This window comes from Triturus cristatus, chromosome 2_2, assembly GCF_964204655.1.
Source record: "Triturus cristatus chromosome 2_2, aTriCri1.1, whole genome shotgun sequence".
Classification (NCBI taxonomy): Eukaryota; Metazoa; Chordata; class Amphibia; order Caudata; family Salamandridae; genus Triturus; species Triturus cristatus.
In genome coordinates, this window is record NC_140582.1 from 860,124,937 (window position 1) to 860,145,301 (window position 20,365).

Here is a 20,365-nt window from a genome sequence, read left to right on the forward strand (position 1 = left end):
GTGATGGCTACAAGAAAAGCTGTTTCCCATGTGAGAAATTGCAGTTCGCATTTATGCAAAGGTTCGAAGGGCGGTCCCATTAGCCTTGTGAGAACTATATTTAAGTTCCACACAGGTGAGGGTGGTACTCTGGGGGGGAATTATTCGTTTGAGGCCTTCCATGAAGGCTTTAATGGCAGGCACTCTGAAAAGTGATAGGTGCTGTCTGTTCTGTAGGTAAGCGGCAATTGCTGCGAGGTGTAGCCGAATGGATGTATATGCTAGGTTACACCTTTGTAGATGGAGCAAGTAGCATATGAAGTGCTGTATAGATACGTCTAGAGGGTTGATTGTGTTGTTATGGCAATAAACAACAAATCTTTTCCACTTTGCAGCGTAGCAGGCTCTAGTGGTAGGGCGTCTAGCTTCTCTGATGACGTTCATACAGTCAGGGGGAAGGTTTTTTTTTTTTTTTTTTCCCCAAAAACCTTTATTGTTCCATCGAAGAGTACACCGCTATTCAGCCAACAACCCGGAGGCAGGCAGCTAGTATACGAGGCGGAACTCCGCCCAAGCATTTGAGATCGTACTTTCAAACGGCAATACAGCATTTTACAATGGAACAAACAAAACAGAACTAATAAAGAGCCCGAGTCGAAGGAAAGCAAACAGTAAATGATCGAAATGACATAATCATCTTCACGCTGCGCCCACAGCCCGCCAAAACAGAGCAAGCGACAGACAACCCCTCTCAGCGAACGAACCCCATATCCCAGATCACTTATGCCAGGCGGTTCACCACTTACAGCACCCCACAGTCGGACTCCAACCTCTCCACGTCATTTAAGCCACGATCAGCCCGCTTGGTCATCTTCCAACGCTGTCGTACTAGCCAACCAGTCTACCAGTGGCTGCCAGATATCTACAGGCCGCGAGCGCTGCGGCAGCTGGTCCCAGTAAGAGGTCAGCTGCTCCCTACAGTACACCGCCGATCTTATCCAGGCCTTCACGTTTGGCGGCATTGTCTTCTTCCAGTGTAGCGCTACCTGACGCTTAGCGAGTAATAATAAAATGGCCACAAGCCTACGTGAGGTCTTGGGCACATTTCTAACGAATCCCAATAGGGCCACAAGTGGGTCCGGCCCCAGTACCATCCCCACGATCTGCCCCACGGCATCGAAGACTGCAATCCAGAAGTCGCGTATGGGGCCACACACCCAGACAAGGTGATAGAACGCGGCATCCTGCGCACCGCATCTCCAACAGCACGCATCAGACCGCAGACCCATCCTGCACAATTGAATGGGCGTCCGGTAGGTCCGGTGCAGATAGTTGAAGTGTACCAACCGCAGCCTATAATTAGGGGATAGGTTTTCAAGTTGGGAGCAACAGTACTCCCACTGCTTCTCGGTAATAGATATACCCGCTTCAAGTTCCCACGCGGATCTGGAGTCAGTGTGCGCAACCGGAGCCGTGCTTTGAGTAGCTCTATAGATCCGTGTGATCAGTTTGCGCGCGGAGGAGTTCGAGAGTACGTCCTCCAAGGCCGCAATCGTCGGCGGAGCCTCTGGAAACATAGGGTACCTGCCCTTGCAGGCGGACCGCAGTTGATAGTAGAGAAGAAGCTCCGAGGCCGTCGGTTCCGGCGCTGCCGCCATGTCCCGCACTGTGAGGAAGGTATCGTCCGGGTACAAGTCTCCCGCCACCTTCAGTCCGCAGGCCTGCGCCCGCCGCGCCACCGCCGCGTCCGTCAATGGCCCCAATAGTGGATTATCCGCGAGGGGCATACTCGGCGCATATAAGTCATCTACGCCTGCACGTTTGGCAACGCTTGACCAGGCCCAGCGCACCATCTCAACAGTGTCAATGTCGTCCCTGGAGCGTCTGTATCTCTGGTACGCCGCTGCACGAAGGGGGCAGGGGGCCGCAACATCCATCTCGATGGCCACGTGCGGCTGGTAAGGGATCGGGTGCTGCCAGTAGTGCAGATATTGGGCCTGAGCACTGTACGCATATAGCTCCATGTCCGGGGCCGCGAGTCCCCCCTGACGGAAGGGAAGTGTGAGGAGGTTCCAGGCCACTCTGGGCTGCTTACCCGCCCAGACCAGTTCGATCAAGGCGGAGCGGAGCCGGCGAAAGAACGACTTAGTGAGTGGCACGGGGATGTTTACGAATAAGTAAAGAAACTTAGGAACGACCACCATTTTAGCAATTGCTATGCGGCCCATCAGAGATAGTGGCAGCGCTTTCCAGCGCTTCACTTTGCACTCCAGCCATTCCACGGCCACCCCAAAATTGGCCAGCCATATGTCCTGTATCGATCGGCTAAACCGTATGCCCAGGTATTTAATCTCATCAGTGACCCAGTCAACCGGGAATTCCGTGTGGCATTGACTCGTACCGTCCGTCAGCGGGAACATCGCCGACTTTGACCAGTTGACATCGATACCCGTGAGGCCGCTGTACCTTGTCACCTCACGCATCAGTGGGTCGAAGTTTTCCGATGGATTCATCATATATATGGTTATGTCGTCGGCGTACATAGAGACCAGCAGGCCACGCGACGTGAAGCCGATACTGCGATGAGTGTGGTGTTGGCGCAAACGAGCCGCCAGCGGCTCCGTCGCAATAGCGAACAGCAGTGGCGACAAGGGGCAGCCCTGCCGAGTGCCTCTTGTTATGGGGATCGGGGAAGACGTCTGACCATTAACCCGTACCCTAGCCGTCGGGTGATTATAGATTATTCCAATACGCCTGGCAAAGGAGGGGCTGAAACCCATGCGAGTGAATAACGCCCGTAAGAATTTCCACTCTAGTGAGTCGAACGCCTTAGTGGCGTCAAGCAATGCGGCCGCGGCTTGTACCTTGGGGTCCAAATAATGCAGGAGCCCAAACAGCACTCTAAGATTGTGGGAAGTGGACCGCCCCATCACAAAGCCCGACTGATCGGACAACGCTATCTGAGGCAGCATAAGTTTCAGGCGGTCAGCGAGTAGTTTCGCGTAGATTTTGGCGTCAAGATTAATTAGCGAGAGTGGGCGATATGAGTCCGGGGTAACAGGATTCTTGCCAGGTTTAAGCAGCGTAATGATGAGGGCCTCTCGCATCGAGGCAGGGAGGATGCCAACCTCCATCGCTTCCTCAAAAACATTATGCAAGCGAGGGACCAGTAGGTCTGCGTATTCCTTGTAGAAGGCTGCCGTCAGCCCGTCTGGGCCTGGTGCCTTGCTGAGCGGCATAGCGGCTATAACCGCTCGAATGTCCTCCTGCGTGAAGGGGAGGTCCATATATTGTCGGGCACTATTACTGAACCACGCAAGAGCTATGGTGTCCAGGTAATCACTAATAATAGTGTCGTCAGGGGACACCTTAGAGGTGTACAAGTCCTTGTAGTAGTCTGTCATCACCGCCAGTATAGCCGGAGGATCTCGAATTACTGCACCCCCCGACTCCTGTATCTCAAGAATATGCTCCGACCCGCGTGGCGGGCGCAGCAGATTTGCTAGTGTTCGGCCAGCTCTATCACCCTCTCCGTAACGCCTGGCCTGAGAATCTTTGGACAAGAACCTGACCTCCCTCTCAGCCTCCTCTTGATACTCGGTCAGTTTCGTCCTGAAGTCTGCACTCGCACCACCAGACGGGGTTGCCATCATCGCAGCCTCAAGCCGAGCCAGTTCAGATTCCAACCTGCCGAGAGTAGCTCTAATGGAGCGTAAAACCCCAGTTTTTAGCGCCATGCAGTGGCCTCTTGTCACAGCTTTACAGGCCTCCCAGAGCACGCCAGGTGAATCTACTGAGCCCTCGTTTAGTGCGAAGTATTCCTCCAGTTTTTCCCGCAAAGAGTGCTGGAAGACCTGGTCGCGCAGAGCCCGGGACGGGAATCTCCAACTAAACGGCTGAATGTACTGCGGCGGGGTGGATATCGTTAAGCAAACCGGGGCATGGTCAGAAAGTGACCGCGGCAAGTGAGTCACCTCTAACACCGATGAGTGCAGATCTCTGGACAGCAGCCAGAAATCCAATCTGGACCAGGCCGCACGATGAGCTGTGATACACGTACCGGCGCGGGTCTCAGGGTGTAGTGTCCTCCAGGAGTCCACCAGCCCTGCCTCTTGCATAATATGGCCAAGCGCCTCCGACGCCCTAGGGTGATGTTCCCGAGTGGTGCCCTGCCTATCTGCAGTATCTGACAGTACCACATTATAGTCTCCTCCCCACAGTATCGCAGCAGGTCCACAGTTTCGCACCTTATGCCACAATCCCTCGTAGAAATCTGGATTATCGTCATTCGGGCCATAAACATTCACCAGAATCACTCTCGCGCCGCACAGCGAACCTACCAACAGAACAAACCTGCCCCCCACGTCCCTGATTTCCTCATGCGTCCTCCAGTGAAGCCCTTTTCTGATAAGTATCGCCACCCCTCTAGAGTAGTTAGAGTAGTGAGTGTGAACTACCTCACCCCATCGGTTGTGTCTGAGCAGCTGCGCAGCATTGTCCGTCAGGTGCGTCTCCTGCAGAAGGCAAATGTCCGCACCCTTCCTAATCAGAAAGGCCTGTATCAGTCTCACTTTCCGCCTATCATTCATGCCCCGTACATTCCAGGTAATACACTTTATGCTATTCACCGCACCATACGTGTCAACAGAGTTCGGGCAAGCCTCAAGCATACACCTACCCCCCAGTCACCCGGCCAAGACACACCAACTCTCGAAGCACGCATTTCCAATCCAGCGGGTCCCAATAGATGAGGGCGGCAATGCCACAGCAATCCGTACGCCCGCCAACAGGGCAAGGAACCTCCACCAGGCACCAAGCAGGGAAATAGAACTCGAGCAGGCCACGGACCCGTTCCTCGCTGCATCGATTCCTGCAGCCCGTCCCTGTCAGACAACACACATCCCACCCGGCCAGCTGGGCAGCCTGCCCGGTAAATGCCAGTACACCTCTTGCTAGGTGACTGTCGACATGACAGCGCGCTGCGCACAACGCGCGATTCAATAGCAGTTTTCGCCACCTCCGACCCGGCTCTGAAACTGAAATAAAACACAACAAAAACCCCCAGCCCCAGCCAAACCCCTAACCCTCCCGCTCCAACCCCCCAATCAGGTTGTGCAATGAACTCCCTGGACCCCCTCCCAACTACAACAACTGTAACTACAGTCTCTAAATGTGAACAGTGAATGGGAATCATCCCTTGAGGTACGCAGGTTGGCCACCTACAGGCCCTGTACTTGTGACAGGGCGATCGAGCGCGAGACTAGTGTACCAGCTCAAGGACCATCCCCCCCCAATCCCGCAGCCCTGCTCAGCTCCCTCATAGCATCTGAAATTGGAACTCCAGGGAATTAAACATTCTCAATATGGCCCAGCACAGCGTAGACAGGCGACACCCAGCGATTTAACAAGAAGCAAACAGGAGTAGTCATTCAACGTCACTTAGCCTGTCCCGCTGGTCCGGGTCAACTGCCGGTGTCTGAGCCTTTTGGTCCTTTAACAGTTGTTTGGCATATTTCATAGCCGCCTTAGCGTCAACAAAAAAGGATGGCTTACCGGGACCTTGGACCCGGAGTTTAGCAGGGTAGATGAGGGAGTATTTGGTGCCCGCCTGTTGAAAAAGTTTCTTCGCCGGCAAAAATTCCCTTCGAGCGGCCTGCACCTGCATCGTATAGTCCGGGTATAGTGCAATGCGGTTGCCCCTGTATTGCAAGTCCGATATGTCCCTTGCCATTCGTAAGATCACGTCCCGGTCCCTATAATTCAAGATTCGTGCAATAATAGGCCGGGGCGGTGCACCGGGTTTAGGCCTGGGCCCCAGTGATCTGTGAGCCCTCTCGACCAGGAACATCGGAGACAATCCCGACCCAAACAGATCCTTACACATTTGTTCAACAAAGAGCTCCATGCTGGTTATGTCCGTCGTTTCCGCCACACCCGTGATGCGGACGTTGTTGCGCCGCGAGCGCGCCTCCAAATCCTCATTTTTCTGCTGAATGAGTGTTAGAATCTTCTCCATGCCCCGAAGTTGGCCGGCAAGGCCGGTCTGATTTTCCTCCGTGTCGGCCACACGTGTTTCGAGCGATTCCACTCTCCCCTCTTGTTTGTCCATGCGGGACGTGATACCGTCCATGCGGGCAGCCAGCGCATCCATTTTGCCATCGATGCCATGTAAGCTTGTTTTCAGTTCCTGAAACATGGCCTTAATGTCCGCCTCCTGAGCACCACTCTGGTCCGCTCGAGAAGATTCGGCCTCACGGAGGTCTGGGTCTGGGTCCGGCGGCTTCTGCTTGGACTTGTCGAAAGTGATTTTCGGCTGCCGCGTGTCCGGTTTGCCCATGGCCACTCACCAGCCGCCACCCGGCGCCGCGAGTATGCCTTGGCGGTCGCGACCAGTCGCCGCCAGTCGCCGACCCTCAGCGTCTCACCGAGGGCAGCAGGTCGGTTAGTCCCAGTAGGTAGGCTGAATGGCTGGGCCTCCAATAGCGGGGCGCGCACCCTAGGCAGAGCAGGCGGGGAGAGTCACAGCGCAGGCCGCCGGAGCAGGACAACCCTAGTACAGCCGTGCACTTTCCACATCACAGGTCAACGCTCCAACCTCACCACAGTATTGTCGGGGCATGTACGGCAGCCGGCCTCGTCTCTCCGATCGTCTCCCTGGAACCTTCGACCATGGGACTTCTGCTTCAGGCAAAATGGCCGCCACTGCGATCAGCCGCCCGGGCCCGTCGCCGTGCGCCGTCGTGCAATCCAGGGGCGGACGTTCGGTGGTCTTCCACACCAGCCGCCGCTTCCTCAGCTTCACTCCGACAGCCGTAGGGGGTGAGACCTTCGCCGGGGTGCGCTTTTCTTTGGGCGAGCGAACAGCCTCTGCCTCACCCCTCGGATAGGTTTCGGGCACTCCACACGCAAGGCCCCCGGCTCTAGCGAATGGTGTAGGCCGCCACGACTCCGTGCCGCCCGCGGGCCGCTCTCCGTCCACAAGCCGCCGACGGGGTCAGAAAAGCCAGAGCACAGGGCGGACACCCAGGACTACCGTCTCGGGCGGGGAGGACCGAGCTCGCACCCCAGTTCAGCTAATAATTGAAGGATTTCTGTGCTCGATCGGCGGAGCTGCGGTTTCAGGCAGCCATTCCGCTCGGCAGCCAAGCCACGCCCCCCAGTCAGGGGGAAGGTTAAGGTATCCGAATTCTAGGATCTCAGGAGCCAGATCGCAAGGTTGAGCTGAGCTGGGTCCGGGTGTCTGATCTCTCCATGGTTCTGGGTTAGGAGGCATGGTGAGAGGTGTAGCTTTTGGTGTGGTACTACCGAGAGTTCCAGCAGCGTGGTGTACCACGGTTGTCTGGCCCACGTTGGAGCTACTAGGATCAGTGTGAGGGAATGCTGTTGTAGCTTTCGCACCACTAATGGAATTAGTGGGAGAGGTGGAAAGGCGTACGCAAATTTGTCTGACCAGTTCATCCATATCGCATTGCCTTTGGACAATGGGTGTGGGTATCTGGCGGCGAAGCTTGGGCATTTTTTGTTTTCGTGGGTGGCGAAGAGGTCTATCTGTGGATGCCCCCACATCTGAAAGAACGGGTGAAGAACCTGTGGGTGAAGTTCCCACTCATGTATCTGCTGCGTCTGTCTGCTGAGCAGATCTGCCATGGTGTTTTGGACTCCTGGGACATGTTGGGCTAGGAGAAAGATTTTGTGTGGAATTGCCCATCTCCATATGCTCTGTGCTAGCTGAGAGAGCTGTGGAGAGTGTGTGCCGCCTTGTTTTTTAATGTAGTACATGGGCGTCATGTTGTCTGTGCGAATGTGGACTGCCTTGCCTAAAATCTGTGTTTGAAAGGATTTTAGGGCTAGGAAGATTGCCAGTAACTCTAGATGGTTGATATGGAGTAACTTTTGTAGCGGCGTCCATGTGCCCTGCACAGTGAGGTGTAATAGATGAGCTCTCCAGCCGGAGAGCGATGCATCTGTTAGTATTATTTGTGGAACCGGGTCCAGGAACGGTCGACCTCTGGAAAGATTTGTGGTGTTCCACCACTGCAGAGAGCGATGGGTGCGACCGTCTACCAACACCAGATATGTCAGTGGCCCCTGGGCCTGGTTCCATTGGCGCGCTAAGCACTCTTGGAGTGGACGCATCTGGAGTCTTGCGTGAGGCACTATGAAAATGCAAGAGGCCATCATCCCTATTAGTTGCATAAACACTCTTGCTGGAAGAGAGTGTTGAGGTATGAATCTTTGACGCAAAGCCTGAATGCTTGCAATCCTGGCTGGATTGGGGTAGGCTATGGCTTTTGAGGTGTCTATGGTGGCACCGAGGTATTGCTTTATGTGGCATGGTGTTAGCTGGGACTTTTGGTGGTTCACCGTGAAGCCTAGCTGGTGAAGTAGTTGGATTGTAGTGGTGGTATGGTGTACACATTGGTTGTAGGACGTGGCTTTTATCAGCCAGTCATCCAAATATGGGAAGACGTGAATGTGCTGTCTTCTGAGGTGTGCCGCCACTACCGCTAGGCACTTTGGGAATACCCTTGGTGCTGTTGTGACCCAGAATGGGAGCACCTTGAACTGGTAGTGTTGCCCGTCCACTACAAATCTGAGGTACTTTCTGTGAGCATGGTGTACCGGAATGTGAAAGTATGCGTCTTTCAAGTCCAGTGTGGTGAGAAAGTCGTTCTGGGAGAGGAGCGGAAGTACCTGCTGAAGTGTTACCATGTGAAAATGGTCCGAATGTATGTACGTGTTTAGAGGCCGGAGATCTAGAATAGGTCGTAGAGTCTCGTCTCTTTTTGGTATTAGAAAATATAGGAAGTAGACCCCTAAATTTTGCTGATTGGCGGGAACTTGTTCTATTGCCTGTTTTTGTAGGAGGAAGATTACCTCCTGTTTTAGTAATGTGGAATGTTCTTGTGACATTGGGCGTTGCCTGGGTGGAATGTTTGGGGGGGTAGATGTCGATTCTAGGCAGTACCCTGAGTGAATAATTTGGGTCACCCATTTGTCTGAGGTGACGGTCTCCCAGACTTGAAGGAAATTTTGTAGCCTGCCCCCGACCGGAGTGGGATGGTCTGGAGGGAGCGGGGGGAAGTCATTAGGTAGGCGGTGTGGCAGAGCGGGCGGTATTTGTTTTGCCTCTGCCTTTATTGTTATTGCCTCCATAGCCGCCTCTTTGATAACCCCTTGTGAAGGTGGACTGAGCAGGGGATTTGTAGGAAGTGGACGTGCTATCTGAGGAGTAGCCTCTAGCTGTACCCCGAAAGGAAGAGTGGCGAAAGGAGCGCCTAGGAGTGTGTGACTGCAGGGCTCGCCGTATCGGTGTCCTTCTTCATTTTCTCGAGGGCCTCATCTACCTTTGGACCGAATAGGTGTTCTTGGTCAAAGGGATGATTTGAATGGAGGCCTGTACCTCGGGTTTGAAACCTGATACCCTCAGCCAAGCATGGCGACGGAGAAGGACGCAAGTGTTAATGGCCCTGGAGGCTGTGTCTGCTGCGTCTAGTGCACAGCGTATGGAGGTGTTAGTTATAGTCTTACCCTCTTGAATTAATTCATTGGCCCTATTTTTGTATCTTTCTGGGAGGTGGTGCATTATGGTTTCTAATTCATCATAATGCGCTCTATCGTATCTGGCCAATAGCGCTTGAGTGTTAGCGATACGCCATATATTGGCTGCCTGTGACGCAGTGCGCTTTCCTGACGCGTCCAGTAGCTTTGACTCTTTGTCAGGTGGTGGTGCTTCGCCTGACGCCTGGGAGTTTGACCTCTTCCGTGCAGTGGAAACCACTAGGGAATCTAGTGGCGCTGGCCCTTTGATATAGGCAGGATCTGTGGGGGCAACTTTGTACTTTTTCTCTATGCGTGGGTTAATGACCCTAGCCCTGACTGGGTCCTTAAAAACCTCTGGCGCATGTTTTATCACCCCCTTGAGCATAGGTAGTATGGAGGTAGACCTATGTGCGGTATCAAAGGTGTCGAGGAGGAAATCCTCCTCTACTGGGTCAGTGTGTAGCTCTACCCCGTGATAATGTGCCGCCCTCTGAAGTAGGTGGTGGAAACCTAATGAGTCTTCCGGTGGAGATGACCTGGAAGGGTAAAGGTCATCTTGTGGGACGTCTGGAATGTCTGGATTATTGTAGTTGTCCCATGGGTCTGGGGATCCTGTAGGGGTGGGGTCTTGGGGCACAACCCCTGGATCGTAATATGGGTCCCCCTGATCATCATCGTCTGGAGACGGGGTCGGGGAGCGATGTGGTGGGGGTGGAGAAGGTGGAGGGGGTGGAGGTGGAGAGGGTGGAGGCGGTGGGGAAGGCATTCTGAAAGGGGAGGTAGCAGAGTCCTTCCTCTTTGGAGGTGGAGGCGGAGCTGGTTTGTCCAAATGTCTCTTTTTAGAAGAGTGGCAAATGTCCAGTTTCTGGATCCTTGGTAAGAGTCTTTTGCAATGGATCCGGTGTAAACAGTTCTTGTGACAAGGTTTGTTCCGTCGGCGCCGAAGGTTTCGGGGCCGATGACTTTTTAGGCTTGTCCGTGCCGTGCTTAGCACTGGGTTTGGGAGCCTCCGATTTCTTGGTCGGCGCCGAGGTGGGCTTCGGCGTAGAAGTGTCGGTGCCGAGGGCCTTATGGGGTTTGGTCGGTACCGAAAGGCTGGGTTTTGACACCGAGGACTTTGGTGCGGAGCTCGGTGCCGAGGTAGAGGCCGGTCTCTTTTTCGGTGCCGAAGTGTGTTTCTCGGCACCGCTGGAGGGCTGGCTCGAGCCCGAGCCGCCGGAAGGCTTATTTGGCTTCTTCACCGGGCCCGAAGGTGGGGTGTTTGAAGCAGTGTCTCTGGTTTTGCCTAGGCCCGGAGGCCAAGGCGTGACCGAAGCCTTTTTGGGTGTCGGCGCGGGTGCGGGAGGGGGTATAGTACTCACGACCCTCTTCGCCGGGGTGATGTCCTCCACATCTGAGTCGTCGGCTTCAGAAGCGCTGACGAGGTCCTCTTCGGTGTGCTGCTGTCCCGGATCTTCGACGTCGTCCCCGAAGATGTCGACTGGAACGGAGGTCGAGGAGTGCGCCATGTTTCGTCTGGCCCTTTGATCTCGAATGGTCTTTTTCGATCTGAAAGACTTGCAGGCCGGACAGTCTCGAGCCTCGTGTTCCGGGGAGAGGCAGAGGTTGCACACCTCATGAAGATCGGTGTGGGGGAATTTGGACCCACATCGAGGGCACTTCTTGAATGGAGTTCTTTCCATCAGCCGGGACCGGAGCTTGGGTAGGCCCGAAGGCCGCCGTGGACGACTAGAATCGAAGATGTGTCGAAGAGAAGGTGATTGAGGAGATCTGGATCTAAACAATACCGCGATTAGCGAGGATTCCGCTTCGATCGTCGAACTGGAAATGTTCGGAATCGGAGCGCGAAGTATTACATCCGAGCCCGATGGCGGAAAAAAACAATCTGAGGATGGAGCCGAAGCCCATGCGCAATACGATCCAAGGGAGGAGTCACCGACCTCGTGACTTCCAAAGACTTTCCAAGAGGAAAAACAAACTGCAAACATCTGGGTCCAACACCAGATGGCGATCTATGCAAAAGTGTGTAATCTGCAGCTCATATGCCTCGAACATAGTGATTTCTTCCTAGTAATGCAAATGTGCAAACTCATGTTACCCCACATGTACTATTCTCAGCAGTTGTTCCAAGATGCACTCAAAGTGCAGAAAAAACTTACTTTTTGACTTCTCTTATGAAGGCTTGAAAGCTGAAACCATATAGTACCCTCCAAGTGAGACATTTATATTATAAATTTAGAGGCACATTGTGTGGACACACAGTAAAACCAAAAAGAAATAAGCTCTAAAGCATAGCTTGTATACGCTGTTTACATGACAAAATAATGAGAAAAAACTGTCATGTAATGTGCGGTATAATAATCCTTTGAATGGCCAGGAAAATTGGGAAGAAGATACATCCTAAGCTGCACTGCCTTTCAGAAGATTTGTTCCTTTACTCTGTATGTGTGGAATTTGCCAAAACTGTAACTTTAGAGTGCTTTGAAAGATACAATAGTAGTTGATGCATGTGAGTAATTGTTAAATACCCAATGAATGTATGCCAAATATGTTTCCTCCTGGACAGTGATTGGATTGGAACAGTGTTCTCGGTGTTCTGGAAACCCTACAAAATGTATATTTGTCTGTCTCGAGACATTTTCAAGCTCTTCTTGCTTACATTTAACTGAAAAGAATTTTGTTGAGAGTTGAGGTGTTAATAGAAATGTGGAACATTGATCCACCACAGCAAATTTATCATCTAGCTTTTTAATCTATGAATTCAGAAGTGAAGCAGTTGTAGTTCGGTTGATCTTTTTGATCTCTTTTAAGATATACTTGAGCATGACATCGTGCTGTGTGTTTGTTTTGTAATGGTGGTTCTTTGCACCATTACAAAATATAAACATATAACATGTATGTTTGTATTTGTGTAATTTAATCCATTGATACTTCTAGCTTGCAATAAAAAAATAACGAAATTTGGATAAGAAAGGGGTACCTAGATAATGTGTTCAGAATGGTCTTAAATTCTGATACAGTTAAAACATTTCAGAGTAGCATAGGTTCCAGCCTTTACCTAGCTGCAGAAAAAAGGTGCAAAGATGACATAAGAAGAAGGCAAATTATGGCTCTGTGGAAAGGAGGAACATGAACAGCCTAAAGATAGGGCAATCAGTGGATTGCTGTCAAATTGACGATTCTGACAATGTAGCAGTCTTTAACATTTATCAGTTAAGAACTTTCATTTTCACTAATGTCACAAACAGTTTCACTAATGTCACAAACAATGTAGATAATTCTTTGAATTGTCTTACCGTACTTTCTCCCGCTGATCTCTCATCGGTTTTCATCACAGAAAATTGAATGTCGCTGGGCTCAGCTCTTACAGTAGTCTACAGAAAAAAAACAATGGAATCTAAAGATTTCTGACAGATTTGCAAAAGATTAAAACCTGACAGAATGAGACGCTTGAAGTGAGGGCAGTAACTAATGGCATAGTACAAAAACTCCAAATTTCAGTAACACTACACAGAAATATGTAGCTCGACACAGTGCATATTCTCCTGGCGCATTGTGAGTTATATGACATGCCAGTCCTGATGGAAACTATATCTATTACAACTTTAAACTTTTATTCCAAGGTACTGAACATGGTAAAGAATTAAAGGAACAAGAGTTTTAAGCTGTTCTTTTGGGTATAGCAGATAGTAACTAAGGTAAGCTGTTGGTTTGTGGAGAGCCACTTAGATGGCACTGCCTCAATCCACTCCCCCCCAGCGGTTGAAACCTATCCTACGCTTGTTTCATCCTACTCACACAAAAGCTCCCTCCTTCCAGTGTCTTCTTCACATTGCACATCAGTGCTTTCACAGGTGCCTATGCATCACAACAAAAACTCTTCTTTATGCTCCTGCCATTCCCCCTACTGGGCTCCCCACGCAACTGAGGTTCAATAACATCCGCTGGCTTACAGGGCTGGTATGCCAGAGCAGTGACAACCGTAGGTGATCTTGTCCAGGATGGCAACTTAATGCCCTTTGATGAGCTAACAGATCAGCTTAACACTCCTAGAGAGCAGTTTCCAACATATCACACATTGGGTCATGCATTATGAATCAACTGGAACACTGAGGCAGCAGAACCTCCACCTCATGCTGTAATACAATATCTCCACTCCAAGGGCAACAGTCACAGGCCTATCAGACTATTGGGGAGTACACCCAGATGTCTCTCGCCAGCATTCAAGAGAGGTGGGAAACCGAAAGAGGGTGGGTCTTTCCCTGTAAGGAATGGGATAGGGTGCTGGCGTACCTGGCTGCGGTATCTAAAAACGCAAGTTTCAAACTCGTCCAATTCTTCATACTGCATAGAGCATAACTACCTCTCACCAATATTGACAGGTTTTCCCAGTAGCGAATGCCTACTACCCTCATTGCCAAGTTCCTGACATTAACTTGCACCACATGGTATGATCTTGTCTGTATTCACACAAGAATGAGGGGTGAGAGGAGAACTTCGGGCCACAGTTCACCTTGACGAAGTATGTGGGGGGATATCAGGGACTCAATAGGACAGGACTCATTCATAATTTTTTGTGAGACCGCATTCTTGGTAACGCAGGCTTGAACTACACTCATGGTTACAATGTGGTCCTCTTAATCAGTAAGGCATCCATTCCTCTCCGGAGGTGGGGGGACAGACCGCACCGTCTGTGCTTTTTTGACCCTGGGGCACAGGAAGCCATGCACGAGATTTCGTTGAGTCTAACTGAACACAGCCTATTTATTAGTATTGCTTTGTGCTTAACCTTTTCTCGTTCCCCATAGTGTGACTATAGGGATCTGTCCTCACTCTCCCGCCAGTACAAGTCTAGATTTTAAATGAACTCGGTAAGCATCACATGTAGGCCATTGATGGGTACAGTGTGTCTCCCAGCATTTGATGCCCACAAACTTACTTTAAAATTTTTCTGAACAGCATGATATTACCTAAAACCTTGTGTGTATGATTTGTGTATATACGACAAGTGCGATTGACTTGAGAGCAACACGCCGCAGGGCAACTCCACTAAGGGCCTGGGTGGATATTGTCACGTACGGAATGATGTATCAGTTGTGTTTGGGGGAGAAACACCACATTTTTTGTACTATATGTTGCACGAAGGGCACAGCACTTAGCACTTTACCTGTTTTTATTGATCAATTCTTTTACAGGTTCCTCTCGGAGAGCAAGGGGCTCTACCACTTTCCAAATGAGCAGTGACTCAGTAGGGTGACTTTTCCTTTATTCCTGGAATTAAAGGCGGTAGGGTTAGTACCTAGGGATCATATTGTTGAGAGTCCTGATGGAAGCCGGGTTAGTAAATATTGCCGGCTGAAACATGTCGACGGTTTTGCAGAGTGGACGGGTTGGTGTCTCATTATAAGCTCCCCAACCCAGCATCCACAAGTCAATTTTTAATCTGGACAGGGTACCCAGTATTAAAATTGTAATAGGGACTCCCTGATACCAGTTTCAAACCATCATATCTGCACATTGTATTGTCTTCCCCCTCCCTATTGCTCCACCTTCAGCGTTGGTCTGCGCGGAGGTGTGTTAGCAGAACTATGATGAAGCATGACACAGCTTGCTGTGTGTGAGGACAGTTTTAATCACTCTTGTGTGCTTCCCCCACACTCACTCTCTATCATCAAGAATCATTGTCCCTCTTCTATATTGTTATTATGATCTTGTCTGTCCCTGTCCCAGTACTGGTTAACAGTTACTTAACAGTTAATACTAATGACTGAAATAACTATTCTTCACAGCTGGTAGGTTTGCACCTTAGGCTCTATCCCACGTACCACAAAAAACAAAACAATAGCATGCTTTCTCGATTTGGCTCTGCTCTTGGCCAAGCGCACAATCGTGCGCTATTGGAAGGCTCTTCTTCCCCCTGCTGTATTGGCATGGCAGTGTTCACAATTGGTTCGGTCTGGGGCAGAAAGTACTGCCCTGAGAATGGAAGAGGCTAGAGGCCTCTGGAAATACCCCATCCTCATGGAATGGGATTACCTACTACTCAGCTTCTAGGTGCTGACCAAAAATGATTCTCTTCCCCCTGGATGTGCCCCCACCTTGATCTGGTAGCGATATCCTCCACATGAATGCACATATGGCGTAGCCAACCTTGCCCTGTGCTCTCCCCCCACCCCCAACACTCCCTTGCTGCTACAACTTAGTTTTCTTAGACTGGCGCTTACTGGCTGGGGGGTTGCCCCCCTGCAGACAATATGCATGAGGTCCTAGGTGTATACATAGACTAACATTCACCCCTAGATCCCGACAGTGTGAGTACAGATATCTACTTGTTCTTGCCTGTCATTGTAAACACATGCCCCAATAGCCTGCCTATATTTGTGTTACATACTCATCCCCTCCTTTCTTTGCCCTTTGTGTTCATTGACGCTATTTAGGCATGTCCTAGTAGTGGTAATGCTGTACTAATGCCTACTATCTTGAATGTAACTACTTTTCCCCGCCAGTTGCCATCACTATGGACGCACCAATGTACATTGCTACTGCACTGCTAGAACTCTACTGTAAAATTGCCCAAAAAAGCAGGTAATAACTATCAACTTTGGTTACCGGGCAATACAAAGATTCTTAAAGATTTCACATATGATGAAAAGTAGTTTTAGATTGTTATCCATCCATCTTACATATTGTCACAGTTCAGTTATCTATTAACATATTTCATGGAACGATGACATCCATCAACCAACCAGATTGCCAGAATTGGGTTAGTGATTACCATTAGCAACCTGACTGCAATGTTAGGATCTGATCAGCCAAACAAAATACTCTGACTTTTGTCTATGTGGTCAGGTAGCTATCTTCTCCTCCCACTAAACTCCAATTTATGGCTGTAGGCTCTTTCCCCTATGGCTCTTGGCCAGAAAGTAGCAGGTTGTTTGCATGCATTCTATGACGCAGGAGAGCTTCAGAGAAAGGTTGCCACCCCGGCAGGAACAAGGACAGGAGCAGGAAGAAGTGAGTTTCAAGTGAAGGAGGAGGGAGAAAATTCAAAGGAGAGAAAGCAGTTCTGAGCTAAAGAGTATGTTTTGGGTGGGGATGAGAGCAGAAGAGAAAGGTAACAAGATGGTATGAAGCACAAGGTTCATAGTGAGAGCAGAGCAGGGAAGATGAGCTTGGGGTAAGGAAGAGCAGGGCACATTGAGACTTGATATGGAGATTCCATTCATAATGCTGAAAGTATTATCAAATGGATATGTAGGTAATAACACTCTTAATCAAATCGCCCATATCCTAAGTATGGACCACAGATGACCATCAGTAGTGGGTGGGAAATTAAGAGAGAGGACAGGTGTGTGGGAGGAAGAGTTGGTAAATCAGTTATATGCACTCTTTGGGTGGCTGGGTTGCCATTATACATGAACAACATTATAGCTTATAAAATCAACCATAGGGGACACTTTTGTACAGAGCACATCGTAACGTCATGTATTTCAAGATCCTCCTATATGTGATAAGGAAGTATAAGGAGGGAAAGTAAAATAAAACAATTGCCTAGCATCACACAATTTGGTCTGAATGAAGAAACTGGAATTGATCCCAGGTTCTCTGGATCCACATTGTGAAATTAAATTCAGCCACTAGATGTTCCTGCTTTGCTTCCCCTACACCCACCTTACCCAACCCCCTCACCTTACCCCCCACAACCTCTCTGCTGACATCAGTGTGGCCCTCAGTTACACCACAGGCCAAACTTTGTAGACCCTGGGAAGATGTTTGAGAGTAACCATTCTGTATATAGAGGAAACATTCATCTCCTCGTTTCTCTCCTAAAGCTTCTTTTAAGCACCATTGTAGATGGCTTACTTTATTCACGTAGGTGCTATGTATTTATCCTCACTTTTCACTTTGAAGTCAGAGTGCAAATAACATTTTCTGGCAAGCCAATGTTTAAAAATAGTAGTCACATGGGTGTTATGTCAATTTATTTAACTAGTCTTTAATCAACATAAAGTTTAGACTATACTTTTCAGCTTAAAGGTAATTGCTTACATATCTATATATCTCTCTCTCTCTCTCTCTCTCTCTCTCTCTCTATATATATATATATATGTAAATATATATATATGTAAATATATATATATGTAATATATATATATATATATATATATATATATATATATATATATATATATATATATATATATATATACATATACACCTTGCCCCTAATATCGGGACTATTTCAGTTGTTGATCTTTCTTTCCCCCCACAACACAGCCAAATCCCTTTTGGTGAATTCTGGGACCTGTAGAATGCTGCTACGAACTACAGTGGGCGTGTTGTCAGGTGACCGTGGGGTGGAGCTCCTAAGCCAATGGGAGCACAGCAGGAGGTTAATTAAGGTGTGGGTGGAACCGTGTCATGTTTGCAGAGGCATCTGAGGAAGGCGCAGGAGCGCCAAAATGCATTATGCCTGAAGTGTCCCATTAAAGGCTTCCGACCGGACCCCCGTGTGGTCTCTTACTTCTCTTGAATCAGAGGGGTGTGTTTTGGATATTTTGCACGCGGGCCAGTGGCGTGCTAAAGAGGCCCTGTTCTGTAAAGAGGCCGGAGTTTTTGCTGGCTCTGCTGCTTTTTGACTTCAACCAAGGATTTGGTAACTCCGGCCCGGCTTGAAGTGTTGACGCGGGAGTAGAGTGTAATTATGTGTGCGGGCAAGATGGCGGATGCGTGCGCATTCGAGTGAGCAGCATGGTCGAGCTCGCTGCTAGACGCTCTCACCTGTAGCTGCTGTTGGGCGCTCGCTTCCCTTTTTTCAGTGTGGACGGAGGTGTGGGGAAGGCTCCAGGCGGATTTGTGTTCTACGGTGTGGCTCACGAGTATGCGGCAGGTTTCTCTATTCAAATATCGCTGGTTTCTGCAAGCTGCTTGGCGAGTGGCGACCGTTACTACTGGGCAGTTACTGAGGCGGAGTCACCTGGGTTCTGAACGGCGGCTGTGTTGGATTTGGGACCCCTCGTCAAAACTAGCTGCCACAGGCGGCCGGATTAAAAGTGAAGAAGCGCTGGGGAAACGAGCACGGAGACGGGGACCAGTGATGGGTCCTAAACCAACAACCCGGGCAGTGGCAGCGGCTGCCGCAACAGTCACTGGTAAGCCGGGCAATCATGGAATTGCTTTAAACGCATCAAAAAGTGTTTCTGAACTTGTGCAGAAGGACAGTACTCCGAATAATATTCCGGCTGATTCTGCTACTGCTATTCCACACAAGCTACACGAAGCTGACCCGATGCATGTTGGGAGGTGTAGTGCTACTCCCGCTAAAAAAATACCTGGCATGTTTAAAAAAGGGAATAAGGCACTGAATAAGGATAACCTGAAGGATAACTTGAAGGGGAAGACTACTGGTGATTTACTGGCTAACCTGAACCTCACTCAATACATCTCAGTGACAATCCTCCTGACAATCCTCTTGTCACTGTCAGTGACAGTATGAATGTGAAGGTACCGGCTCCTCTCTCCTCCTCCGGCAACGAGGTATCCCTGGTGTCACAGACTGCTGTTTCTAATATCGCAGATGCTGCTAATAAGGGTACAGTTACCGCTCTGGGGCTAGTGTCAAAATCTCAGGACTTGTCTTTTGATATTACTCATGGCTCCATTGCTCACGCTAACCTTCAGGAGGAGGTTGATATCATCGGGGACGCGCAATCAGTTGACTCCGCAGGGACTTTTTATTCAATGTCGGATTTATCGACTGCATTGGAGCTGGAAACTTCAGATGGGGACGGAGATGGGGAGTGGAGAGACGATGCTAGTATTTCTAGCTTAACTTGTGGGGTTCAGGAAAAATCCAGCTCTTCCATTGAACAAGGGTAAGTCAATGGTGATTCTCCATCTGCTCGAATGGAGTGGGGGGCTGAGGAAAACACTGTTCTTAGGGGGGGGTCCTCCCCAATAGATTTAGAAGATGATACAAATCAAGGCTCTCCTGCTTTCATCTCTCCCCCTGGGAACACTCATGCAGATCTAAATGATTTGTCGCAGAGCTCTCAGACATCTGGGGTTACTTTAGATATGCTGTATCAAGTGATGGTTCAACACCGGGAAGAGACCAGAGCTGAGAACCTACGTACGCAAGGGGCTCTACGTAAGCTTCAAAACAATCTAAGGCGGGTGATAAAAACATGCAATGAAAACTCTGTTAGAGTACAGGAGGCTGAGGGGAGGATCTCCGCTATTGAAGATGTTTTGACTCAGCAAAGATCCCAGCTCTCCACTCTTGTTAACTTAAAGGAGGATTTTAACTGGAAGCTCGTGGATTTAGAGAACAGATCCAGGCGTAATAACCTGCGCATTTTGGGTATTCCCGAAGGAAGCGAGGGGACTAATGTCAGGCAGTTTATTATAGAGCTCTTCACTGAAGCTTTTCCGGAGTTAACCCAGTGGCAGTGGGACCGGGAGCTTCTTAGAGCACACAGGTGTCCTTTTGAACCTAAGAAGACTTCTGGCGGGGCCTTTAACAACCAACCAAGAGCTATTTTGATCTCCCTGAACAATTTTCTGGCGCGTGAAGCACTGTACGATCTTGCTCGGCCAGATCGTAAACGAAGGGGTAAGGGTCTGGATTTTTTTGCCCGTCCTGACTATTGCCATTTCACTGTCCAACAACGTTGGCAGTTTCGCCAACTTATCCCTTCATTTCAGGCAAAGGGAACCCAAGCTTTTCTTCTTAATCCCTCAAAACTTAAGGTTATATTTAAGGAGAGAACTCATTTTTTGACTTCGGAGAGCGCAGCAAAGGATTTTTTATCCAAGATGTGATGACCTAATTCTACTTGGA

At 49.8% G+C, this 20,365-nt stretch overlaps 1 protein-coding gene across 1 annotated transcript in view; it reads right to left on the reverse strand.

Annotated features, from left to right (window-relative positions):
* Positions 1–20,365, reverse strand: part of WDR19 (WD repeat domain 19) — a 992,607-nt gene that overhangs the window by 835,084 nt on the left and 137,158 nt on the right. Inside the window, exon 7 of the mRNA XM_085642250.1 lies at positions 12,819–12,896. Coding sequence (XP_085498376.1) covers positions 12,819–12,896 — 78 coding nt within the window. The remainder of the gene's footprint in view (positions 1–12,818; positions 12,897–20,365) is intronic.